Source organism: Delphinapterus leucas, chromosome 4 (genome assembly GCF_059928025.1).
Source record: "Delphinapterus leucas isolate spDelLeu-1000000601 "Yukka" chromosome 4, BTC_Dleu_Yukka2, whole genome shotgun sequence".
NCBI lineage: Eukaryota > Metazoa > Chordata > Mammalia > Artiodactyla > Monodontidae > Delphinapterus > Delphinapterus leucas.
Genome location: NC_143132.1, coordinates 120,568,477 through 120,596,125, shown reverse-complemented (window position 1 = coordinate 120,596,125; position 27,649 = coordinate 120,568,477). Strand labels below are relative to the sequence as shown.

At 35.5% G+C, this 27,649-nt stretch overlaps 1 protein-coding gene across 6 annotated transcripts in view; it reads left to right on the top strand.

The window, feature by feature from the left end:
* The window catches only part of RNF13 (ring finger protein 13), a 166,934-nt gene that overhangs the window by 104,737 nt on the left and 34,548 nt on the right, over positions 1-27,649 (top strand). For 3 of the 6 annotated variants that reach the window (XM_089911020.1, XM_089911021.1, XM_089911019.1), the window contains 4 exons: positions 7,321-7,408; positions 13,818-13,908; positions 19,244-19,349; positions 23,058-23,225. In XM_089911020.1, coding sequence (XP_089767146.1) covers positions 7,321-7,408; positions 13,818-13,908; positions 19,244-19,349; positions 23,058-23,225 — 453 coding nt within the window. Of the gene's footprint in view, positions 1-7,320; positions 7,419-13,817; positions 13,909-19,243; positions 19,350-23,057; positions 23,226-27,649 lie in introns of all 6 variants that reach the window. The other 3 variants (XM_089911022.1, XM_022582736.2, XM_030761537.2) reach the window with 3 other exon arrangements.

The window sequence follows — 27,649 nt, the reverse complement described above, 5'->3', positions numbered from 1 at the left end:
TAGTAAAATAAATATCTGAGTACTCTTCAGCTTAAGAGAGACCTGTTACTAATGTTAATTAGTTAATGTTGTTAATTACTTTAACCAGACTTCATTGAAGACTTTGTTAGGTAAATCTTTTAGATTTTATTTCATTTACAGATTGTGTCAAACTAGTATTAATATCTTATTTTCATGAAGGAGCTTCCTATTTGGAATATTTTTACAATAATTTCAAATGTTTTAATAAAGTGATGTCAAGTGTACCACAAAGTGATCGCTAACTAAAGCTGCTCATTTTCTGTCTTGTGTCTGAAAAGCTTGTGATAGGAAGGATTCTTTGCTGAGGCCAGGGCAAACCCCAGCCAACAGTACTATGCATTTCCTATTTCTTTACTATAGATTCTTTCTTTTTGCCCTGTAATAGTTTCTTTCTCTCGCTTGATTCTAGCCTAAAAAAACACCATGGGTATATCTTTTCTCACTTCAGTTCTTGGGAGTAGGACTTAATGTTTTATGCAGTTCTGTGTGCTGAGCTTACAGTATAGTGCTTAGAACATCAAAATGAGTAGGCAGTAAAGGGAGGAGTATGCTCAGAGATCTGTCACTGGGTGGCGCTGAGCATCAAAGTCTCATTGCCCCATCAGTTGTTTTTCAAGTGCAGTATGAATCCTTGTCATTACTTGGAAATTCCTAGTAGGCTGATAGCAAGTGTCGATTTATCCTTTTGTGGCACAACAGTTTCTTCCAAAAAGCTTTATTAACAGTGGTGGGTGGGTTAAAATGGAGCTTCTGCTGTGTTAGGATGAGAAATAATTAAGATTTGATTGGAATATGAATCCTATCAGTATCCAGAAATATGAACTTAGATTGGATCCTTCATTTTAATTTGCACTTTAATATAGTCAGTACATAGGTAACTAGAGAATATTTTATGGATACCTTTGTTAAATTTAAATTCTCAAAAGTAAAAATCTAGTCAGCTTTTAACTGATAATAGTTTATTTTAACTGGTATAGTTCATTATATAAAAGTAAAAGTTTTTTTTTTAAAGAAAAACATCTTTAAATCAATAGCAAACATCAGAAATAGCTACACATAAAGGTTTATTTGGGTTTTCTTAATGTCACTAAGAAAAAAGGATCATTTTTGGTTTTAATCTTTAGTACTAACCATGTACTAGATATAATATTAAAACTTCATTAGAAACAGCCACATTCAAAGACCTGAAAGTTAATGACCTTGATTTTGTGATGGTATGTTACAGAATAATATTGTTGCGATGAGTGGAAAAGCACAAATCTCTTTTCTGATTGCAGACAACCTACAGAACATTAAAAACTCACTATATGGGTTTCAAACTTTTTTGACTGCAGCCCACATTAAGAAATTTATTTTTATTCATGCCTCAGTACATATACAACATGCAGCCTGTAATAAAGTTTCATGAAACAGTACTTACCTGTATTAGCTATGATACTCTGGTAAATGAAATTTCCTTTTATTAAAAAAGTTCACCCAGGTCCACTAAATTGTTTTATTACCTACAGTTTTCAATACCCTTGATATTTAAAAATTGCTTTCCCATGTACTAAGATTGACTTTAAAATGCTGCCACTGGGGCATAACATAAAATCTTTAATTAATTTTTAAAGTTCCAAGGATTCTGGCTTCTGTTTTCTGTTCTGCTTGAAACAGGTAAGTATGGCTTTGCATACAAACACAGATTTTACCAGCCCTACCACCAGAATTTTCTAATGAAATAAATACAACTTATCTTTAAGCCTAAATAATAAATAAACATGTACATTTGTAATATGCCATAAATCAAAAGGTGAACGCTCTCAAACATAACCTAAAATAAGAGACGGAAACATGCCTTTGTACCACCATAACAAATGTCACAAAATTTCAGCTTTGAAACCATATACTTTTCCCGATTTTTCTTGGAACTTGTTATGTACTTAATTTTTTGTTTAAAGAATAGAATTCTTATCAGGTTTACTTCTTTGTTTCTCTATTATAGAAAAGAATATAAGGGTGGGGCTTCCCTAGTGGCGCAGTGGTTGAGAGTCCGCCGCCGATGCAGGGGACACGGGTTCGTGCCCCGGTCCGGGAAGATCCCACATGCCGCGGAGCGGCTGGGCCCATGGGCCATGGCTGCTGAGCCTGCGTGTCCGGAGCCTGTGCTCCGCAGCGGGAGAGGTCACAACAGTGAGAGGCCCGCGTACCACAAAAAAAAAAAAGAATATAAGGGTGGAGCAAGGTTAGAATGACTACTGGTAGTCTAAGCACAGAGAGAGAGGAAGTGACATTGACACTTAACATGAAGGAGAAAACCCCGCTAGGGTCCAGTAAAGCATGTTCATGATGATCCCCAAGTCACTGGAAAAGGTCAGATCACATTTGGTGTCTTTTAATTGAGACAGCTAGGAAAATGGAAAATGTTTTAGAAAAATTTTTATCTACAATGACTGAAGTAAAATTTTTGGCATGTTTTTAAGGGGGAACTAAGCAATAAATATAAGGAAATTTCATTTTTGTGGCATATATCTTTCTGGGTAAGACTGGGTAATAGTTATCTTAGTTGTAGTTTAGTTTGATTAAACAAGTATTTATATGAGAGAGATTCTTGTAGGCTTGAGATATATACCAATAAACAAGGTAGTTCCTTAAGAAACATGAAGTCTGGCATTCATAATGCTCTAAATGTTATTTTTCACATCTCTTTTTTCAAGATAATGTCAGGCTTAGTTTTCTGATAATTAACATTTTTAGATGTTAATTATCTAAAGATAATGAAAAACGATTATGAAAAGATGCATGAAAAAATTATCTTTTGTTAATTTTTAAGGCAATACTTTAAAATATAAATATCATAAATTTAGATTTCTAGTATTGTGATTTCCATTAAGGCAGCAGGATTTTGGTTTTATTATCTTTTTGAGAACAAGGATAGATTAGTGTACATTTATGTCATTAATGAACTATGGACATCTTGACAGTGCAATCAGTTTTTTCTTCTTACAATGCCTCTTTTATTAGTGTTTTACCAGTTCGTCCAGTCTGGAAATAAGATGAGTTATTGTGTCATTCCCAGGGTTCCTTTTAGAACGTGTCTTATTGAAGCCTCTTCCATTAGCAGTCCGCTATCTTCTGGCATACTGGCTATTTATAATAACAAGACAGCAGTCCCATATTTCCTTAAAACTCTTGGTTAGGTGCTACCTGGTCTACGTAATTTAATTGCAGCTAATTTGTTGATTAGATGTAAACTAGTACATTTACCACTATTTGAGCTAATGGCTCCCTAATCAGTTCCCTTAAAAAGGCAGATTTGTAGTTCAATTCAGAAGGCCTTTTCATGCAATTTTCAGTGTTGATGGCTGTTTTAGAATTTAGGTTTGTTAACTGTGCCCGCTTTTTATTTATGAATCTTTGAGTTCTTTGCCTCCATCTGACAACGTGTTTGAGGTTGCATTTTATGAATGTGAAACCTTGCACATGCATACTGAATGATTTAGGTCTTATTTCTGCCTCATGTGTTTTTGAAAATACCAGCTGCTGCTTAGTTCAAAATGTAATTTAATTTGACTGACACATGATTTTTATAGTTCATAACATGGATATATTTTCCTTGTTTGTATTCGTAAGCCTGTTGATCCATATGTTAATGTGTTTCTTTTATTTAATTTCTTATTTTAAAAATCAATAACAACAACAAAGACCTTGGGGAAGCCTTCTTGTTAAAATTTTGAAAACATGTTTCTATTTTTTGTAATTCACATTTGTGCTTACAGAATTCCTTCCTATTTTAGTCATTTTCTATTTAAGTAATTTTATTATTTTATTAGAGAACAGCTTTTGATATTGATATAATTTTATATTGTATTTATGGAACCAATTGCATTTTGGATGTGTGAAAGAAACAGTTTTCCTCAGCTGCTCAATGCAGTTTTAAGAATATAATGACTAGATTTAGTTACATAGCAGATTGTTGTAAATCCATTAATTTACATTCTTAACAATTTGCAGTTCAGAAAGCCTCTTGTAAAATTGATGATTATTTTGTCCCTTCTTACTGGAAAAATTCACACATAGACTGCAGAAGATTTAAGGACCCCATGAAGGCCTGTTTTGTAAATGGGAAGGTATATGTAATGTGTAAGTACGTTGTAGGAAGGGGGACCCCTTCCAGGGACCAAGAGTGGGCTCTTGTCTAACACTTGGAAATGAATTGTCTGAAGAGACACGTGCTGACAAAGCAAGAGACTTTTTCGGGGGGGGAGTGCCTGGGTGGAGAGCAGCAGGGTCAGGAAATCCAGGAGGACTGCTCTGCCGCGTGGCTCACAGTCTCGGGTTTTATGGTGATGGGGTTAGTTTCTGGGTTGTCTCCGGCCAGTCATTCTGACTCAGAGTCCTTCCTGGTGGCACATGCATCGCTCAGCCAAGATGAATTCCATCAAGAAGGATTCTGGGAGGTTGGTAGGACATGTGGACTGGCGTCTCTTCTCTCCTTTTGACCTTTTCCGAATTCTTCCAGTTGGTGGTAGCTTGTTAGTTCCGTGTTCCTTACCAGAATCTCCTGTTGTGAGATAACTCATGCAAGTGGCTATTACCTTGCCTGGCCAGGGTGGGCGGTTTCTGTCAGTGCTTCCCTAACAACTATAAGGCACTATGTAAGATAACAAATTGATATAAATACTAAGCAGGAAGCAGTTATATGGGTGCTTGGGGCAGCATGTGGAACAGGGCATGGAACAGGACAGGCAGGCTTCATGGAGGTAATGGAATTTAAAGGGCTGATTAGGTGTTCAGAAGACAAAGCCTATTCCAAGCAGAGATGATAGCATGAGCAGATAGGTTAGAAAGCACTGGATCTGTTTGGATATCCATGAGTGTCCAGATCTCTGAGGATAGTGATTGTTTCTGATTCACCTTTGAGTTCTGCATTGTGCCCAACACACAATACCTTACTTGTTATGTAAATTCAGCAAACACTGAATTGAACTATGTTTCTTTACATACGCTTTATCATGGTTTCTGAGACCACCTACCCTGTATCTTAACATGTTGTATCTTTGCTCACAAATATATATTTTTCAGGGAAACAAGTTAAATCTTGTAATTTCAATGACTTTGTGTATTAGTTGGCTTTAAAAAGAAATGTAAAACTTAAGTTTTATATTAGGAGAGAACAACTTTTGATATAAATTTTATATTTCTTAAATTGTATCTCTGGAAACAGTTGTTTTCTGGATTTGTGAAAGAAACATTTCTCCCTAGTTACTTCGTTAGCTTTTTTTGGGAACAGTTAAATGGTCATTAAAGCATCAGATAAACTAATAGCAACCCCAACCAAGTATACTTTTGTTTTAATGAAAGCTAAGTGAAGTCTGTTCTGCTATGATAATATAATGAATAAATAATAGGTTAATACATAAGTAATAAATAAGAAATAAAGTTTAGAAGCTATTCTATTCTTCTTGAGAGATTTTTTTTTCCCTCCCCTTGGAAAGCAGTAAAATCTACAGAGGAGAGGCTGTGGAGGCTGGCATTTTCTTAAATTTTCGTTGTATAACAAACAAAATCCACCTAAAAATAAAACATGCACACATAGGCAAAAATTAGTAAACTTACTTTTTTGATTATTGACTTTTCTTTGCATGACTGCAAAACATTCCTTGTGACAATTTTGTTGGCTGGTTGGTTTTCTTGCCGTTTTTCCCAACATTAGAGCAGTAGGTCCTATGTTGGTGAACTATTTATGCTATTTTAATTCATTAAAAAAAAAACTGCCTTATTTTCTCTCTTGTGTTTGTAATGTTATAATATGAGCTATTAATTTAACCACATATTTTATAAATTTTCTCATTCTAGTAATATGTAATGAGTGCCTGTTCTGTCAGGATATTATTTCATAGGTTCTGTAGAGACTATAAAGATGAACAAAATATTAATTCTTTGAGGCACTGCAGATTCAGGGGTTTTTTGGTGATAGGATAAAAATATCCTGATTAATGCACATTATTGTCTCTTTCAGAATTCCAGCTTTCATTTATGAGGTAGTTGTAGAGAAGTCAGTGGTAATGTAGAAGAGAATTTTACTCTTACCTGATTGGGGTTGAATACATGAGCCTCATTTTTCTTACTTAGCACTCAAATCCAGTCTGCTGAACACTTGGGCATTCCTTTTACTCTCAGGAACTCGACGTTTTGGGCTTTCCCTTACTCTTTGGAGCTTGACTCAGGTCTTATCTTTATTGAATTACGGTAGAATTTTGAATCATTATTATGCTGATAACTAAAACAGAGTTTCAAGGGTTTCTTACCATATTAAGTATCCAGAATTATATGTATATAGTTTTCAGAGTATTCAAAAGTATTTCAAGCATTCAAAACTATTTTATATATATATATATATATATATATATATATATTTGCATACCCAATTTTCATTTTATTTAACCAGTATGCAAATAATGATCTGATCCTTCATTTTTACCAAACAGTCCAAAGGAGTTAGGTCTGGGTTTATTTTTATTTAAAACAGATTGTTATTTTAAAAGTGAGGTGTGGTAACGTGTGGATACTTTTCAGATCTTTCATGTAAGAAAATCCTTCCACACCTCTAGCCATATTCTTATGGTGCGAAGCTTACTATTTTGGAGACTAGTTTTAGGAAAGATTATATAGCTAGTAGAACCAAAGTAAGCAACTTCAAGCTGGAGTTATTTTTAATTTTTTCAAAGCTTTAGAAAGGACTTTTAAAGAAAATCGTTGATGATCATGCTAATAATAAGAATAGCTTTTATTTGATTCATTTCTATGTATCAGGCATGGTATTAAGCATTTAAAAAATTATTTTACATACGTGAAAAATATTGTTGCCATTCTCATTTTAAAGTTGGGGAAACTGAGGATTAAGGAAGAAAAAGAATTTGCCCAAGTTTAATGCACTCGTAAGTAGCAGAGGTAGATTTGACTTCTCAAGGGCTGACGACTCTCAAGAGCCTGATCACAAGTCTCTACCTCTTTAGAGCCAGACAGGTTTATTGCTTTGGATCCTTTTGGTTTGGTAGCTTGTGTCTCTGTCCTGTATTTGCCTCTCATTTCATTTAGTACCATGAGTGAAATCAAGAAGATATCTAAAGAAGTCCTTGATAATCAATTGTAAAACACATTATGTTTCAAGAACACACTTGAGATCTGTTCTTGTATATATACATAATCTAGTTCTAGTTGTATGTTATGGGCTCGTTGATTTATGTTTGCTGAAGTTGAGGGGCCTTATGACAAAGCACTTTCTTCCTCATATCATGACTGTTTTCTGACTTGCAGGTTTTAAATGCACAGAGAGCAGGATACAAAGCAGCCATAGTTCACAATGTTGATTCTGATGACCTCATTAGCATGGGATCCAACGACAGTAAGTACAGGTATCACTTTTCTTCTCTCCTGTTTGACCAATCATTCGAAACTAAAACTTACCAGAATTTCTTTTATTTTATTTTCTGTTTAAAAAGCAAAATTTCTTCTCCATCAGAAAGATAATTTCCAATTTATAATCCTCTTGGGATAATTTTGTTCACAATATAAGTGGAATTGACTTGTTCTTTTCTGAAGTTTGTCGTTGTTGCTGTTGTTTTTTAACCTATGTGTTTCATTTTATAGGATGTATTGATATTTTGGTAAAAAACCAAAGGAAAGCCAAAGCTTTAAATAAAGATAAGCATATTGAGTTAAGGATGCCATAGGAGAATTTTTGTGATTTATTTAGAGATTCACAAGGTTAAATTTTAGGATATGCAGAAATACTAAATAGCTACTGTATTCTTATGGAATTTCAAAGCCACATACTTGTGCTCTCTTAATGCCAGTTGGTTATTATTACTCCCTTAACATATATTGGCATGCCTGTAGCTTTCCATTCAAAATGGGAATGTCTTTCCTTATTCTTTACTAAATATTAGCTCGTAGGGAAAATGAGCCAATTTTAATGAAATAACTGGCTTTAATCAGACTGATTTTTAAGCTATATCCTTTCACTTAATTTAGTGAGAATGTTAAAGGTGTCTTTTTATGTTAATGAGACTACTTTTGGACTCCACCAAAGGATGGGGCTGGTTGCTAGGAGAACTAACCAGGTGATTAGAAGGTTGGAACTTTCAGTCACACCCCCCGACCTCAGTGGCCAGTGGTTTAATCAGTCATGCCTAGGTAATGAAGCCTCTGTAAAAACCTGAAAGGACAGGTTCGGAGAGCTTTTGGGTTGGTGGAAGCGTGGAGATGCTGGGAAAGTTGCACTCCTGGAGAGACCATGGAACCTCTGCACCCCTTCCCATATACCTTGCCCTATACATCTCTTTCATCTGGTTGTTCCTGAATTATATCCTTTTATAACAAACTGGTAATCTAGTAAATAAAATGTTTCTTTGAGTTCTGTGAGCTGCTCTTGCAAATTAATTGAACCCATGGAGTAAGGGTTGTTGGAACCTCCAGTCCATAGCTGGTGGGTGGGTCAGAAGCACAGGTAACAGCTTGGACTTGTGGCTGGTGTCTGAAGTGGGGGATGGGGATTCTTGTGAGACCGAACCCTTACCCTGTGGAATCTGATGCTATATCTCCAGGTAGACAATGTCAGAATTGAGTTGAGTTGTTTGATGGTCTGGGAAGATCCACACATACATTGGCAATTGGGTTCAGAGCCCAGGATACACTAAATAAATACACTGCCAACATTCAGGATTAAATATTTTGTTTTTGTTTTCCTTTTAGTATATAACAATAATACCTCTTGTTATTAAGTTGAATTGAGTCATATATGCAAGAAAGAGTTTGCAGCAAAGAGCAGACCTAAAGCTATGGACTGATATACTCCATTGGAATGTATTTAGGACTTTAAATAAATAACTGCATCCTCAATAGGAAATATTTTGGATTCCTTGACCAAAAAAATCTTTTTATAACATGAGACAGTATTTTTTGTTGTTGTTGAGTTGAACTCTTTTCCTTCTTACCCCTAATTTAATCTGGGGCAAAATTACAATATATAAAAAGTAAAACTTAGTGATAAGTCCATTAGTTAATTTCTTTATATTTTAAATTATTATTTTAATCTTCTAGCTGATTAAATCATAACTGTAGAATGCATGAAGTACCCTTAAGAGGTTCTAGCATTTCACAAAAGTTTTGATAACCACCGTTTAGGAATTAGAGGACTTGATGAAGGGATTTTACTTATCAAATAAACTAGTACTGTTTTACTACAGATTTGACACAGTTGTCTTCTCTTCCTTTAATCACCTCCCATAAAAAAAAATTATTATCCTACACAGTACCTCCCAGGCTAGTCACTTTTGTGACCTGTATACATTACTGGCAAAACAGAAAGTGTACACACTCTGAAAATAGGCCTGAATTCAAATGTGAGCTCCTACTTGTTTTGAATGTATAATTTTGAGCAGGTTACCTACTCTTTGTGTGTTTTGCTGAAGGCCTGGGCCTAGGTTATAGCAACCCTCAAGACCTTCTCAAGGGTTCTGGGTTGAATACAATGATTAGTATTTGTAAACTATTTTCTCTTTTGACACGCTTTTCATAAGAAATTTGCAAGATGAAAGTGTCAGTTCCCCATAACACCTGTTTTGTCTTTGTACTAAAACCTTTTTGTGATTATCATATCAGTTCCTAAGGAAAGTGTGCTAAATATTAGAAGTAGCACATGACCATATAATCCTGTTGTTGCTATGGAAATGTTCCAACTGAGTTATTATATTTCAAAGATTGTTCAGAATTTTGGTTCTTGACTTCATTGCTTGGATTACTTTCCATGACATTTTGCTTTGTCCTTGAGTGTGTATGTGTTTGAACATTTCATATATCCAACATGTTGTAAAGATCTTTACCATTTTCATCTTTGCTGTTACTTGGTAGAGGAAAGGAAAGCACAGATTTATTAAAAGAAGCATGTATCTATCGCTCTTTTTTAGGCTTAGATCATAGCCACATGTGTTCCCCTAAGAGCAGAGGTTCTAATATCTGGACACAAAAGGAAGTTTTAAAGGCCTCTTGCCAACATTTCACACAGGAATGTATCTGTTTCTTATTTCAGCTAGGACATAGGATGGATTAGCTCAGTGAGTCAATCACATTTGTCATCTTCAGGAGGCAGCAGCAGAATGTGGTGGGGAAGAATACAAACTTCAAGACCAGGAAATGTGGGTTTATTCCAAGTTAGTTGATATATGAACTGACCTGTACTGCTGGAAAAGTTACTAACCTTTCCAGGCCCTTTATTTTCATCTGTAAAAGTGTGAATAATTTTAATTTTTATTTGACCTGACAAGGTTTTGAAGATCATATGAAAGAAGGTATATGAGAAAACCCATGCCATAGCAGAGTGGAAAGAATCTACATTAGGAGTCTCAGCCTCAAGTTTGGGTCTAGGCTGTGCAAATTTCTAGCTGTATAAGTAGGGCAAGTTACCAGTATGGGTTTGTTTCTTCTCCTTTTTTCCTTGCTTTCTGCCTTCAACAAATATTTTTTGACAGGCTACTCTGCATCAAGCAGTCTTTTAGGCATCATGACTACAGCAGGAAATGATAGTTTTAAGGCTTTGCTCATACTCTTCATTGAGGTAGCAGAATGCAGTAGTTAAAGAGTATGGTTTCTGAGTATTGCCTTACAAGGTTTGAATCCCAGCTCCACCACTTACCAGCTATGTGACCTTGGGAACATTACCTAACATCTCTATGTCTCACTTTTCTGATATGTTAAATGGGGATGATAATAGTACTCAACTCACTGGTTTGTTGCTTATGACATATAAAACATCCAGAAGACTGCCTGGTTCTTAGTAATTATTTAATGGTTATTTAGCTGCTATTATTATTGCTGCAGTTATTATTATTGTTATTATTGCATTCTAGGGTGGAAGAGAGGAAATGAACACATAATCAAAGAGGTATGGTATATGTCAAGTAGTGGTAAGTGCTATGAAGAAAAACATGCCAGGTTAAAGGGATACATAGTGACAGGGATGAGAGGAGGATAGCTATTCTAGATAGGGTGATCAGAGAAGGTTGCTATGAGGCTTTGACATCTGAGCATAGGTCTAAATTGAGAGGCTGAGCCATGCAGATTTTTCTAATAGTTAATTATGTTTGTAGAGGAGGGTATTCCGAGGAAAGGGAAAGGCAGGCAAATGCAAATGCTCAAAGATAAAGCATACTTAGTGTTTTCAAGGTGTGGCAGAAAATCACAGTGGCTGGAGTAGAATGAACAAGGGAGAGAGAGAGTTGCAGGGGATGAAGTTGGAGAGGGAGCCAGGGACTAGATCATGTTGGGTCTTGTGGGACTTTGGGATTTGTTTTACATGGGTTTTAAGCAGAGGTGTGAGGTGATCTGACAGATTTTAAAGGATCACTTTGGTTGTTCTTTGGAGAATAGACTGAAGGTGAGAGATGGGCAAGAGTGCCAACTGAGAGACCAGTTAGAACATCGGTGCAGCAGCCGGGCAAGAGGCGATGGCAGTTTGGAGTATTAGCGGTGACTGTGATGGGAAGTGATAGAATTATGGATATATTTTGAGGTTGATAGGGTTTGATATAAGGAATAAAAGAAGGGGAGGAGACAAGGAAAACTCCAAGATGTTTAACTTGAGAAACTAGGTGAATAGTTAGTTACAGAGATGAGAAAGAGCAGAAGTAGAACTGATTAATGGAAAAGAGATATTGAGGATTCCGTTTGAGAAACATTAAGGTTGAAACATCTGCTAGGCAGTCAAATGGAAAAACTGAACCAGCAGTTGGACGTGTGCGTCTGGAGAGGTTGGGGCTGGCTGCTTCAATTATAATCTGTCTGTGATATGATAATACTACTTGGCACGCATACTTCACAGAGTTGTTTTGTGGATCAGAATTAAGATTTCGTGTTTTTAAAGTATTTTGTGAACTAAAACATTTGGTTTTGTTTTCAGTAGATAAATGATGTTGCAGAGTCTCCAGGATGGCTGTTTATATTTGTGTACATCATTTCCCCCTTCTTAATCTTCTGACTAAAGTGAGGAGCTTTTAACATCTCATTAGATATCATAACTCAGGGAAGTTATGTTGCTTCCAATAATTCTAAGCCAGTAGTTACAAGCCAAAAATTCCTCCTCGAGTTTATCAGAGTATCTTCATGAAAGAGTAAAGCATTTTACAAAGGGTATACAATTCCAAGTTTTAATTATCAGATAAATTAAAATTTAAACTTATGTGAAAGAGAAAGATCTCTTAGCATGACAGAAAATATCTCCCTAAAATATATATGGTTATATAACAGTACCTCTGTAGCTATTAAAAATTATGAGGTAGGTATTTATTTATTGACATGACAGGATATCTGAGGTATACCACTGAGTGGAAAAAGCCTATACTTTTTCCCCATTATTATATGATCCCATTAATACAAAAATTTAAATATTTATTGATCTTAGTAATATAAAGATAGTGATTAAGTGTTCCTCTGCTAACCATTTTCGTTCCTTCCCTCTTAGGGTTTATATGATATGGGCATGTGTGTATGTGTGTGTGTGAGAGAGAGACAGAAAGAGAGAGAACGTACGGAATGATTTTATTTGCATATATCCAAACAATCTGAAAAGGGAAAAAAAAATGTACTCTACTAAGGCTACCAAGATTTTAAAACTTTAAAACTTGTCTTTATAAGAATTAAAGAAAAATACATCAGTGGTTGCCGAGGTTGTGGTGAGGGTTGACTGTAAAGGGGCATGAGGGAACTTGGAGGGATGATAAAACATTTTTTATCTTGATCGTGGTGGTGCTCACATAATTGTATGCATTTGTTGAAACTTAAAGAACTGTTTATATTGCTTCAAATGAAAGCCTTGTCTTTGGGTGGGAAGGATTATGGCTGTGTTCTGTTCTTCTTTACTTGTATCCACCCCCCTCTTTTAAATAAATAATTAATATACATTTTTAAAAGAAATGTAGAACAAAGTTGTTGTGAAAAATGTAACAAAAGCAAACAAATGGACTTCCTCTAAAGCCAAATCTGTTAAAATAACTCACAGTTAAAAATATGGCTGCTTTTTCTATACGAAGAGTAAGATGATTTTTTTTATTTCTCGAGTACTGGGTAATTTTTGCAAAGTTCTTTTTTTGTTGGCATTTGATTTTAGTTTTTTTACCATAGATATAAAAGTAAACTTTCGTAGGACACGAATCAAAACACAATGCTTTATCATGAACTCCAGGCTTAGGAGGAAGTAGAAATTTACCCAGCTTCCCTATCCTGTGCCCTTTCGGAACTGTCAGCCCTTCACTCTGTAAAGCCGTAGATGTGTGGTGTCATTTTTCAGACTGTTGTAAAATGGTCTTTTCTTACATTCTTTGGCTTACACCTCTCGTGGGAATGGGTATGTAAACAAAAAGCTTTTTTCACTTTTTCATTTAGGAATTAAGTTATGAGTGGAAAAAACACTTAACATTTCTTCTTCTTCCTTTTCTAATAGTTAATTATGTTTGTAGAGGAATAAATCAAATAAATCAAATGGAAATAATCAAAATAGGAGTTATATTTCAATCTCAGGACTATTGAGGTAGTGCGGTAATGTTATATGCAAAATGTTAGCTTTTGTTATTGTAAATGTAATAATGTTTCTCAGCCATTTTGATGGTGGTATAAATATGCAATCTGGAAAACCAACTAATAGATAATTCAAGTTGATTGTAATTATTTCCAGTTGTATTTGCTGTTATTATGAAGAAGGTTAAGTTGATTTTACACTAAGTATGGGCTTTGAAGAATAATTTTATTATTGTTTTATACAGTTGAGGTACTAAAGAAAATTGACATTCCATCTGTCTTTATTGGCGAATCATCAGCTAATTCCCTGAAAGATGAATTCACATATGAAAAAGGGTAAGTAATGGATATAAGAAATAATCATGTAGCTTAAAATTATTGTCTTTATTAGGGTAGAATTATATAAGATTAGTTGTAATCAAAGTTCTGTTTTAGAATGTACTCTATCGTGCTAAATTATATCTTCTTAAGGCATGATTTTAAGACTTACTGTATTGTACTGTTTGTTCTGTGTATGATTGCATATTGCAAATACATTTATGCTAGAGAGATTAAGCCATCCATGTTACTAAAAAGATAAAAAAACTTTCCCGTTTATAGTTTAATCAAAGCATTGGTATTTAGAAGCAATGTGATTTACTTTCATTTTTTCGGCTGTGTTGGGTCTTAGCTGCAGCACGCAGGATCTTTCGTTGGGGCGTGTGGGCTCTGTAGTTGTGGCACGTGGCCTTATTTGCCCCGCAGCATGTGGGATCTTAGTTCCCCGACCCGCGTCTGTCCCCTGCATTGGAAGGCAGATTGTTAACTACTGGACCATCAGGGAAGTCCCTGATTTACATTTATATGATACTTTTCATTAAGACATGTTTGTATTTTATTAAAAAGAAATGTTATTTTATAAACAAAGAATCCAAAACACAGCGTGTTAAGTGACTAACTTTTACAAACACAGAAAGTTTGTTTTCAAGTTTAAAAAGTTTGATTTGGAATTAGAAACTTCTTATGGAATTTCTCCCCCAAATCTCATTACCATGGTAACAAATAGACTGAAACTAACTTAAGGCACAACTGTCTTATCTTATATGGAAATAGTGCAATTAAATTAACACTTCAGAGCTTCTTCCATGAAACAGCTCCCCAAAACATAGTGGACAGGAACAGCCTTTTGACTAAGAGGAACAATAACAACAGTATTAATAATAAAAGCAGTAGTATTTATTGAGGAATTAGCAAGTGCCAGGCACTCATGAAACGAGACCTTTACATTTATAATTCTCACAACAACCCTCTAGAGGTTATTAATTATCTCTTACTATCTACATTTGCCAAAAGAGGAAACTGGCACAATGAAATGGAATTCTAATTATTTGGGGGGGGAAAATCCAGGAATATTTGAGTTTGGATATGAATAAAAGAGAGGGAAAGATTTTTTGTTTATGATTTTTGTCATTTTCCCTATACAGCTTTGATATTTAAAATACTGTTCACATATTCTGTGCTCAGAAAATTTTTATTAAGTTAGGGAATATAACTTTGGATGTTGTATTAAAAATAGTTAGGCAAGATGCTATTTTGTCAGCCATATTTATGTAGTTAATGGGAGGTGGAGAACTACTACTTGCTTTTACCTCAGTATTATTGCTTCATTTAGAAAAAGTCTGTATATTTTAATATGTATTTTAAAGAGTCTTTTTTTGTTTTTAATGGTAAAGTCATATCTTTTTACATTAAAAAAGTAATACATACCTGCTGGTAAAATGTGGAAAAATTCAGAAATATAAAGCATTTAAACAAAAGTCCCTATGATGCTATTCTCTAACAACAGCTGCTGTTTTTTAAAAAGCTTTTAATTTTTTTCCGCATGTTTGAATGCTGACATTAATTAGGGATAATGTGCTCGTAAAACAGTACCATACAATATTTAGTATTTTGTAACATACTTTATTTACTTAATATTTAGACCCTTCGCATGTTAATGCAAGGCCACAAAATCCCTTATCCCAACTATTGGGGACAGATGTAACATGGAATTGTAACATTTTCAGATTTTTAAGTTATGTAACATCCAAATAGGATTTGAGGCAGCATCCCATAATCACATTACATATACATCTGCAATAAATGTATGAGTATTTTATCATGTCAGTTAGGTTCAGGTTGACTAGCAAATGAATTGCAAACATTACTTTTTAAAGCCTTTTAGGTTTCAGAATTGTGCTTAAGGGATTGTGGACCTGTACATACTGATTTGCCTCATCCATCTGCTGGCTGGCTGGCTGGCTGGTTGGTCTGCCTGCCTGCCTACCTACCTACCCACCCATTAATTTATTCTACTGTTTAAAAGTAGGGAGGTGAGTAGAATGAATCTGATCCTTCAGTTTCAGAATTATCAACTCATGGCCAATTTTGTTTGGACTGTCCGCTCTGAAGCACCACCCGCCACTTTTCTTCCCCACACCGTGATTATTTTAAAGCAAGTACTATATATCCTATCATCTCAACTGTAAATATCTCAGAATATATCACTAGAAGATAGGTTATATATAAAAAATATAATGATATTATCATTATTTTACCTTTTTTTTAAAGTAAACATTCAATATCAACCCATATTTCAGTCTTTAGATTTGTTTCTGAGCAAATCAGGGCATGTGATCACCCTATTTTTAATCCATACACTTGCTATGCCTCTTTTTTTCCCCTAGTCATCTATTTATTGAAGCAACAGGGTCATTTGTCCTGTACAGTTTTTACCACAGTCCAGACTTTCCTGACTGCATCCATGGTGTATTGCCTAGAGTGTTCCTTTGTTACTTATTTTCCCTGTAAATTGCTTATTAGACCTAGAGGTTTGTTCAAATTCAGCTGTGTTTGGGGGGCCAGGAGGATAGGTGAGGCAAGAGTAATTTATGTGTGTTATTATGTATTTCCATCAGGAGACATAATATTTGGTTCTCTCTTTGCGAGGGCAGCAATCATTAATGATCATTGTCTAGATCCATTAGCTCTTTAGGATTTGCAAGTAATCTAATTTTATAATTCCTTCTTCATTTATTAGCTGAAATACTTCTATAAAGAGGACTCACACCTTATCAATTATTTGATTAACTTGATGTACAGTCTGTTTAGGAAAGATAGGATAAACATTTGATTGTTTCCCTTTATTTACTGTTTTTAAAATGATTTGGTTTGCTAGCATGTTCCAAAGATGATTGAATATATATATTTAAAGTATTTTTTTTGAATTTTTGAATTTTATTTATTTTTTTACACAGCAGGTTCTTATTAGGTATCCATTTTATACATATTAGTGTATATATGTCAATCCCAATCTCCCAATTCATTATGGGGGTTGGATAACAAAACAGACAAGGCAAGTCCTCCTGTGTCAACAGAGGGGTTAGGAAATTAGAGATTACTGTTACTGTTAGATTATTATTGAAGTTAGAGTTTAGGCCTAACACCTGGTTTGAACGTAGCCTGGGAACTCATGCAAAGGAGAATGAGACACTATTTCCTAGGTTGCTTAGGACTCTGCTTCAATGATGGAGTCTTAGCTGCAGAGCACATGGAATGTACTATATTGAGGGGTGGACATGGAGGTAGTATGGGAAGATTCTTACTAAAAGCTGTTTAAATATCTCCTCCTTCAAATACAGATTGATCTGGGGTTAGGACAGGGATGAGTCTGCAGCCTCAGCTGTGGGAACCTGGGCAGAGGGAATAGAAATAAAGCTGGGAGACTGATATTCTGTTGTAGTTCTCCACCCTGTATCATCGCCGTCACCACCTTCACCATTAGCAATTTGGTTAAGAAAACGCAGTAAACTATAAGCTATCTCGTTTATATAGCCTGCTGTATCTCAAACCATTTTAGTTTACTGTCAAGATATATTGTGAAGATCTTTAAAGGGTCTGCAGTTGATAGACGGCTCTAAGTATCTTAAAAGCTCAGTGTCCGTATCTCTATCTATATATAGTTTAATCTGGCTTCTAAACCCTAACAGTGTTAATTTATAGCAGTTTGGTGGAAGTAGTTAGGGAGGTTGCAGAGGATCAGCATCTCATTGAAAGGCTCTTCTACTTAAAAGTGGCACCATTTGTTACTGTAACTCAGCCGTGGCCCTGGGGCAGTTTCAGAGGGTTTGTACCAAGAACGGGGACATTGTTTACAGAGCTGGCCTCATGCTGGAAGAGATGGTATCAAATAGAGCAGCCCAGGCTTGCTTTTCTCTTTTTTATACTGATGATATATCAGTCACTTCAGTATTTTATATAAAATTACAAAAATGCATATAAACCTTTTGTCATTCTGCTGGAAAGTGAAGTAAAAAGCTACTTTTAGCAATCTTAGCAGTTTTTGGAAAATATTTAAATTATTGGGGGAAATTCCTGGTATTATCTTTTTTGTTCTTCTTTTTGTTAAAGATTGATAGAGCTCTTTGGATGTGAATAAAATTGTTAATAGCATGAAGACTTAAAAATCGCTTGGGAATAGAAATAATTTGTTTTCATGTTATTTTTCTTGAGTACTAGGGCATCCTAAGCATTTCTGCGTGGGGGAAGGAGTCAACTTGTTTTCATTTCCTTTTACGTTGAGAATTTTTGTTTTGCATTTAACCCTTGTGTTATGAAGTACCTGGAGTCACTACTTAAAAAACCAGCCAGCAGTGGGTAACGAAGTAGTGTTGCTAGCACCATACTAGTTGAGTTGCACAGGAATATTATGGAGAAATCAGTCATCTCACTGACCATTATACAGACCCTTCCCTAGACTGAGGGTATTTTCTATTGCAGGATTTTGCTGCCATGTAAAATTTGCTCACGCAACACAGATAGTGTGCTTATTCTGTTCCGTTTCATTTCATGAGTCCCGGTGAATTTTTATAATAGCAGTATTGTTTGGTTAATAACCATATAACCGTATTAACCATGGTTAGTAACAGAGGAGAATAAATCCTGTGGTACTTTCTACCCCCCTGTCCCCGCACGCAACATACACATTTTTGTAGGTTTTTTTTGTTTGTTTGTTTGTTTTTTCATTCAAGCTGTGGAGAAGGTTGAGAAGAGAGAAGCTACAACTCCTGTGAATTCTGTTGCCGGTTCTTTCATTCCATATCTCACAGATGAGTGTGGAGTACAGGGGTTATATCTGTTGTACTTGGTACAACAAGCTCATGTGAAGCATAAAGGGAACGGGGAGTATATTTTCATCAATAGTGGCTCCAGAGATTTTTTTCATGGGAGGAACTGATGAACAGTGATTTGGTTGGGGAGGGGGTTCTTGCTGGCATGCTGCCCGAGGCACTGCCATTTTTTAAATGCTGATTTTGCATGTAAAATATGCTAACTTTTACCCAGGTTACTAAATTCAGTAAAGACGTGTTTCCGGGATGGACACAGTAAGTATTGATTGGCTGATTTCCTCTACCCAGTCTAAAAGTTTCTTTTAATTATATAGGCAGATTATTTTGGCCGGTATGTAAACTTGACTTAACGTTGGAAAAAGCATCCCTTAAATTATTAGAAATCATATGTTAGAAAATGAGATGTGTCTAGTGGATTGAATTGTAATGTCTAAATGCCTTTTAAAAATATTTTTGTTTTCAATTAATATCATAATTTGGCAACTTTTAATACTTCCCAACTATTAATTTTTCTTTTCTTCCAGGGGCCACATTATCTTAGTTCCAGAATTTAGCCTTCCTCTGGAATACTACTTAATCCCCTTCCTTATCATAGTGGGCATCTGTCTCATCTTGATAGTCATTTTCATGGTAGGTAAATTAATTTTAAATACTTTTTAAAAAATAGTATGAATGGCTCTGAAACACACTGTATAGAAGCCTTACATAAAAGGGTACGTATTGTATGAGTCCATTTATATGACCGGTTCTGGAAAAGGCAAAGATAATCTGGGCAGAAAAAAATCAAAACAGTGATTGCTTTGGGGGGCTAGAGAGGGATGGGGAATTTACTCAGAAGGATATAAGGGAATTTCCTGGGGAGTGAGAGTCACGTTCTGTATCTTGAGAGACGTTTGGGTTGCGCAATGTCCGAATCACCAAATTCATACATAAATTTTTTGCATTTCATTGTATGTAAATTTTACATAGAAAGAACTGGTAAAAAAATGCTAAACTCTAAGTAATGAGTTTATATGCTGAAGTATTTGAGGGGAAGTATACTGATATCTGCAGCTTACTTTGAAATGCATTGTAAAAAATAAAGAGAAAAAGATGTATTGATGGGTAGATAGTGGGATTCTCTTAGGGTTTATAGAAGAGGTTTCTAGAGGCTACATGGTGTGTGATATCGAAACAAACTGAATGCAGAAGCAGATATGAGAATCCCTCTGTATTCTATTAAGATAGATATTAAAAGAGATTTACAAAGATATGAAACAATCCCATTATTGTCTCTAACCTTTTTATTTTTCATAAAGAGTATTTATATTAACATCCAGTGAGTTTATTATTATATTGAATTCATAGATTAAAGATTAAACACTATCTTTGAAATATTTAGTCTTCCTATGATGTTGTGGTCTTTCTTTTAATTTATTTTGGTCTTTCATATACATCAGTTTAATAAGTTTTTTCTGTAAACATTTTGCATGTATTTTGTTAGACCTTTTTGGAATTTCATTTTCTAATTGGTTATTACTAGGGTATAAGAGCATTGTTGATTTTTAAAAATAAACTTTTAATTTTGGAATAGTGTTAAGATTTACAGAGAAATTGCAAAGAAGAGAGTTCCTGTACATTCCTTACCTAGTTGCCCCCATTGTTAACATTTTACTTTACCATGATACATTTGTCAAAACTAAGAAACTGACAGTGGTAACATTACTATTACTAAATTCCAGACTGGATAGATTTTACGTTTTTCCATTAATGTTTTCTTACTGTTCCAGGACCCAGTCCAGGTTACCACATTGTTTTAAATTATCATGTATTCCCAGTCTCCTCTGATCTCTGAACAGTTTCTTAATCTCTCCTTGTTTTTCATGACCTTGACAGCCTTGAAGAGTCTTGGCCAGGTATCCTGTAGAATGTCCCTTAATCTGATATTTTTCTTATGATTAGATTGGGTTGGTTATAGGTTTTTAAAAAGAGTATCAGCAAAGTCAAGTGCCCTTCTCATCCTAACATGCCAGGGGGGTACATGATATTTGCATGACATCACCAGTGATGATAACCGTCATCCCTTGGTTTAGGTAATGTTTGCCAGGTTTTTCCACTCTAAAGTTAATATTTTTTCTCTTTCTCTATTCTATTCTTCCTTTGGAAGTGAGGCACTAAGTATAGCCTGTCCTAAAAGTGGGGAGGGGCAGGAATTAAGCTCCACTTCCTGGGAGTAGGGAAGTATCTACATTTATTATTTAGAATTCTTTTGTAAGAAAGATTTGTCTCTTCTTGGCATTTATTTGTTCAGTCATTTATTTATATTAGTTTGTACCCTGTATATTTATTTTATACTTTGGGTAATAAAATACTACATTATTTTTGTTGTTTAAATTGTTTGAGCTTTGGCGATTGGGAGCTCTGCAGGCTGGGTCTTGGGTCCCTTTGATTCGACCCATCCTTTTGTTTTGTAAGTACTTCTTTAATGTTTGGTACTATAAGAAACTCCAGGCTCATTGTTTATTTTTCTGCCCCAGCCCTGGAATCAGATATTTCTCCAAGGAGCTCTGCTTTTTTTAATTGAAGAGTAGTATTTAGAGACCAACATTTGGACACTGGACATTATTGATTTTTATATATTAATCTTATCTCTGCAAACTTACTGAATTCTCCTATTCTGGTAATTTGCATTTGTTGATTCTCCTGGGTTTTCAATGTAGAAGCAAGGATTGAAAGTTAGAACAACAAACAACAAGCAAAAAGTACCCTTGGCAAATTAAAAGTAAATGCCCTTAAGCCAATAAAGATTAATGACTAAAAACTTAAAATGAACATCATTAAATACTGAATTATTAGAAGCCTTCCCATGAAAGTCAGGAGCAAAAAACAAAGGATGCCTGTTGTACCTCCTGTTTAACGCTGTGCTATATTTTCTGGTAAAGCAAAAAAAATGGTATAAGAATTAGAGATAAACTAAATTTTTATTTGCCTTTTTTCTTTTAAAATAATGAATGGGTGCTGCATTATATGTCTTCTTTTCTATCTGTTGTAATAATCATTGTTTTTTCTTTTACTCTATTGTTATGCTGGATTACATGAATTTGTTTTGTAAATTCTAAAAATCCTTGTATTTTGGGTATAAACTCTCTTTGATTATGATATATGAAGTTTGTCTTTGCATTTTGGGTTATTCAAATTTCTCTGATATGATCTGCCAGTTTTACACTTGGACATAGGTGCAAAAATCCTAACTAAAATATTAGCAATCTGAATGTCCAGGTAAGGGGAAAATTTTAGTTTTATGGGGCTAGAATAATCTTAACATCAAAACTAGACAATCCCTTGAGCACTGTTGGTAGGAATGTTAAATGGGGCAGTCACCATAGAAAACAGTACAGCAACTCTTCAAAAAAGTTAAACATAAATTTATCATATGATCCGACAATTCCACTTCTGGGTATATACCCAAAAGAATTGAAAGCAGGGAGTCAGATATTTGTATGCTTATGTTCATAACAGCATTATTTTCAATAAGCCAAAGGTAGAAGCAACCCAGTTGTCCAGTGATGGATGAGTAGATAAACAAAATGTGGCATATACATGCAATGGAATATTATTCAGCCTTAAAAAGGAAGGGAATTCTGACAGATGCTACAACATGGATGAATCTTGAAGACATTATGCTAACTGAAATAAACCAGTCACAAAAGGGCATATACTGTATGAGTCTATTTACATGTGGTACCTAGAGTAGTCAGATTGAGACAGAAAGTAGAATGGTGGTTGCCAGGGGCTGTAGAGAGGGGAGAATGGAGAATTACTGCTTAATGCTTACAGAGTTTCAGTTTTGGGACATGGAAAGAGTTTGGTGGATGGATGGTGGTGATGGTAGCACAACGACGTGAATGTACTTACTGCCACATACCTGTGTACTTAAAAATGGTTCAGATAGTAAATTTGATGTTAAACGTATATTTTATGACAGTTTAAAATAATTAGACAAGATAAAGCTAGCCCCATAAAAAAATTAAAGCTTTCTTTTATTTTCTACTATCGAAAATGGTTTTTTTTTAAATGAAATTGGGATTATCGTTTACTTGAATTTCTGGTGAAGGTTGCCTGTAAAATCATCTAGATCTACTGATCTTTTTCATAATTACTTGGACGTATAAATGCTTGTCTACTTCATCATACTAAATTATATTTCGAAGAAATTGTCTATTTTGTCTGTTTTCAAGTATTGTATAAAGTGATTTATAATATTTATATATTCAAATAACAATTTAAAGAGAATTCCTACTATATGTGGGATGAGTTCTATTTATTCATATCCATCCATGCCTTGCACAATGTTGTCAGAAGTTTATCTTGAGGAACCAAGATGGCGGAGTAAAAGGACGTGTTTTCCTTCTTGAGAGAACACCAGAATCACAACTAGCTGCTGGACAGTCATCAACAGGAAGACAGTGGAACTCACCAAAAAACATACCCCACATCCAAAGACAAAGGAGAAGCCACAATAAGACGGTAGGAGGGGTGCAATCACAGTAAAATCAAATCCCATAACTGCTGGGTGGGTGACTCACAGACTGCAGAACACTTGTACCACAGAAGTCCACCCACTGGAGTGAAGGTTCTGAGCCCCACGTCAGGCTTCCCAACCTGGGGGTCTGGCAATGGGAGGAGGAATTCCTACAGAATCAGACTTTGAAGCCTAGTGGGATTTGATTGCGGAACTTTGACAGGACTGGGGGAAACAGAGATTCCACTCCTGGAGGGCACACACAAAGTAGTGTGCGCATCGGGACCCAGGGGAAGGAGCAGTGACCTGAGGGGAGGCTGAACCAGACCTACCTGCTAGTGTTGGAGGGTCTCCTGCAGAGGCGGGGGGTGGCTGTGGCTCACTGTGGGGACAAGTACACTGGCAGCAGAAGTTCTGGGAAGTACTCCTTGGCTTGAGCCCTCCCTGAGTCTGTCATTAGCCCCACCAAAGAGCCCAGTTGGGCTCCAGTGTTGGGTTGCCTCAGGCCAAACAACCAACAGGGAGGGAACCCAGCCCCACCCATCAGCAGTCAAGCGGATTAAAGTTTTACTGAGCTCTGCCCACCAGAGCAACAGTCAGCTCTACCCACCACCAGTCCCTCCCATCAGGAGACTTGCACAAGCCTCTTAGATAGCCTCATCCACCAGAGGGCAGACAGCAGAAGCAAGAAGAAGTACAGTCCTGCAGCCTGTGGAACAAAAACCACATTCACAGAAAGATAGACAAGATGAAAAGGCAGAGAGCTATGTACCAGATGAAGGAACAAGATAAAACCGCAGAAAAACAACTAAATGAAGTGGAGATAGGCAACCTTCCAGAAAAAGAATTCAGAAGAATGATAGTGAAGATGATCCAGGACCTCGGAAAAACAATGGAGGCAAAGATCGAGAAGATGCAAGAAATGTTTAACTAAGACCTAACTAAGAAGGTCTTTAACTAAGAAGAATTAAAGAACAAACAAACAGAGATGAACAATACAATAACTGAAATGAAACTACACTGGAAGTAATCAATAGAAGAATAACTGAAGCAGAAGAACGGATAAATGACCTGGAAGACAGAATGGTGGAATTCACTGCTGTGGAACAGACTGAAGAAAAAAGAATGAAAAGAAATGAAGACAGCCTAAGAGACCTCTGGGACAACATTAAACGCAACAACATTCTCATTATAGGGGTCCCAGAAGGAGAGGAGAGAGAGAAAGGCCCCGAGAAAATATTTGAAGAGATTATAGTCGAAAACTTCCCTAACATGGGAAAGGAAATAGCCACCCAAGTCCAAGAAGGGCAGAGTCTGATACAGGATAAACCCAAGGAGAAACATGCCGAGACACATAGTAATCAAATTGGCAAAAAATAAAGGCAAAGAAAAATTATTGAAAGCAGCAAGGGAAAAATGACAAATAACATACAAGGGAACTCCCATAAGGTTAACAGCTGATTTCTCAGCAGAAACCCTACAAGCCAGTAGTGAGTGGCATGATGAACTTAAAGTGATGAAAGGGAAGAACCTACAGCCAAGATTACTCTACCCAGCAAGGATCTCATTCAGATTCGATGGGAAATCAAAAGCTTTACAGACAAGCAAAAGCGAAGAGAATTCAGCACCACCAAACCAGCTCTACAACAAATGCTTAAGGAACTTCTCTAAGTGGGAAACAAAAGACAAGAAAAGGACCTACAAAAACAAACCCAAAACAAGAAATTGGTCATAGGAACATACATATTGATAATTACCTTAAACGTGAATGGATTAAATGCTCCAACCAAAAGACACAGGCTTGCTGAATGGATACAAAAACAAGACCCATATATATGCTGTCTAAAAGAGACCCACTTCAGACCTAGGGACACATACAGACTGAAAATGAGGTGATGGAAAAATATATTCCACGCGAATGGAAATCAAAAGAAAGCTGGAGTAACAATACTCATATCAGATAAAATAGACTTTAAAATAAACAATGCTACAAGAGACAAGGAAGGACACTGCATAATGATCAAGAGATCAATCCAAGAACAAGATATAACAATTATAAATATATATGCACCCAACATAGGAGGACCTCAATATGTAAGGCAACTGCTAACAGCTCTAAAAGGGGAAATCGACAATAACACAATAATAGTGGAGGACTTTAACACCTCACTTACACCAACGGACAGATCATCCAAAGTGAAAATAAATAAGGAAACAGAAGCTTTAAATGACACAATAGACCAGGTAGATTTAATTGATATTTATAGGACATTCCATCCCAAAACAGCAGATTACACTTTCTTTTCAAGTGCGCACAGAACATTCTCCAGGATAGATCACATCTTGGGTCACGAATCAAGCCTTAGTAAATTTAAGAAAATTGAAATCATATCAAGCATCTTTTCTGACCACAACACTATGAGATTAGAAATGAATTACAGGGAGAAAAACATAAAAAAAACACAAGCACGTGGAGGCTAAACAATACGTCACTAAATAACCAAGAGATCACTGAGGAAATCAAAGAGGAAATCAAAAAATACCTAGGGACACATGACAATGAAAACACGACGATCCAAAACCTATGGGATGCAGCAAAAGCAGTTCTAAGCGGGAAGTTTACAGCTATACAAGCCTACCTCAAGAAACAAGAAAAGTCTCAAACAATCTAACCTTGCACCTAAAGGAACTAGAGAAAGATGAACAAACAAAGCCCAAAGTTAGCAGAAGGAAAGAAATCATAAAGATCAGAGCAGAAATAAATGAAATAGCAACAAAGAAAACAGTAGCAAAGATTAATAAAACTAAAAGCTGGTTCTTTGAGATGATAAACAAAATTAATAAACCATTAGCCAGACTCATCAAGAAAAATAGAGAGAAGACTCAAATCAATAAAATTAGAAATGAAAAAGAAGTTACAACAGGCACTGCAGAAATACAAAGCATTCTAAGAGACTACTACAAGCAATTTTGTGTCAATAAAATGGACAACCTGGAAGAAATGGACAAATTCTTAGGTATAATCTTCCAAGACTGAACCAGGAATAGAAAATATGAACAGACCAGTCACAAGTAATGAAATTGAAACTGTGATTAAAAATCTTCCAACAAACGAAAATCCAGGACCAGATGGCTTCACAGGTGAATTCTAGCAAACATTTAGAGAAGAGCTAACACTCATCCTTCTCAAACTCTTCCAAAAAATTGCAGAGGAAGGAACACTCCCAAACTCATTCTATGAGGCCACCATCACCCTGATACCAAAACCAGACAAAGATACTACAAAAAAAGAAAATTACAGACCAATATCACTGATGAATATAGATGCAAAAATCCTCAACAAAATACTAGCAAACATTATCCAACAACACATTAAAAGGATCATACACCATGAACAAGTGGGATTTATCCCCGTGATGCGAGGTTTCTTCAATATACGCAAATCAATCAGTGTGATACACGATATTAACAAATTGAAGAATAAAAACCGTATGATCATCTCAATAGATGCAGAAAAGGCTTTTGACAAAATTCAACACCCATTTATGATAAAAACTCTCCAGAAAGTGGGCATAGAGGGAACCTACCTCAACATAATAAAGGCTATATACGACAAACCCACAGCAAACATCATTCTCAATGGTGAAAAACTGAAAGCATTTCCTCTAAGATCAGGAACAAGACAAGGATGTCCACTCTCACCACTATTATTCAACATAGTTTTGGAAGTCCTAGCCACGGCAATCAAATAAAAAGAAATAAAAGGAATACAAATTGGAAAAGAAGAAGTAAAACTGTCACTGTTTGCAGATGACATCATACTATACATAGAGAATCCTAAAGATGCCACCAGAAAACTACTAGAGCTAATCAATGAATCTGGTAAAGTTGCAGAATACAAAATTAATGCACAGAAATATCTTGCATTCTTATACAATAATGATGAAAAATCTGAAAGAGAAATTAAGAAAACACTCCTATTTACCATTACAACAAAAAGAATAAAATACCTAGGAATAAACCTACCTAAGGAGAGAAAAGACCTGTATGCAGAAAACTATAAGACACTGTTGAAAGAAATTAAAGGTGATACCAACAGATGGAGAGATATACCATGTTGTTGGATTGGAAGAATCAATATTGTGAAAGTGACTATACTACCCAAAGCAATCTACATATTCAATGCAATCCCTATCAAATTACCAATGGCATATTTTACGGAACTAGAACAAAACTCTTAAAATTTGTATGGAGACACAAAAGACCCCAAATAGTCAAAGCAGTATTGGAAAAAAAATGGAACTGGAGGAATCAGACTCCCTGACTTCAGACTATACTACAAAGCTGCAGTAATCAAGACAATGTCATACTGGCACAAAAACAGAAACATAGATCAATGGAACATGATAGAAAGCCCAGAGATAAACCC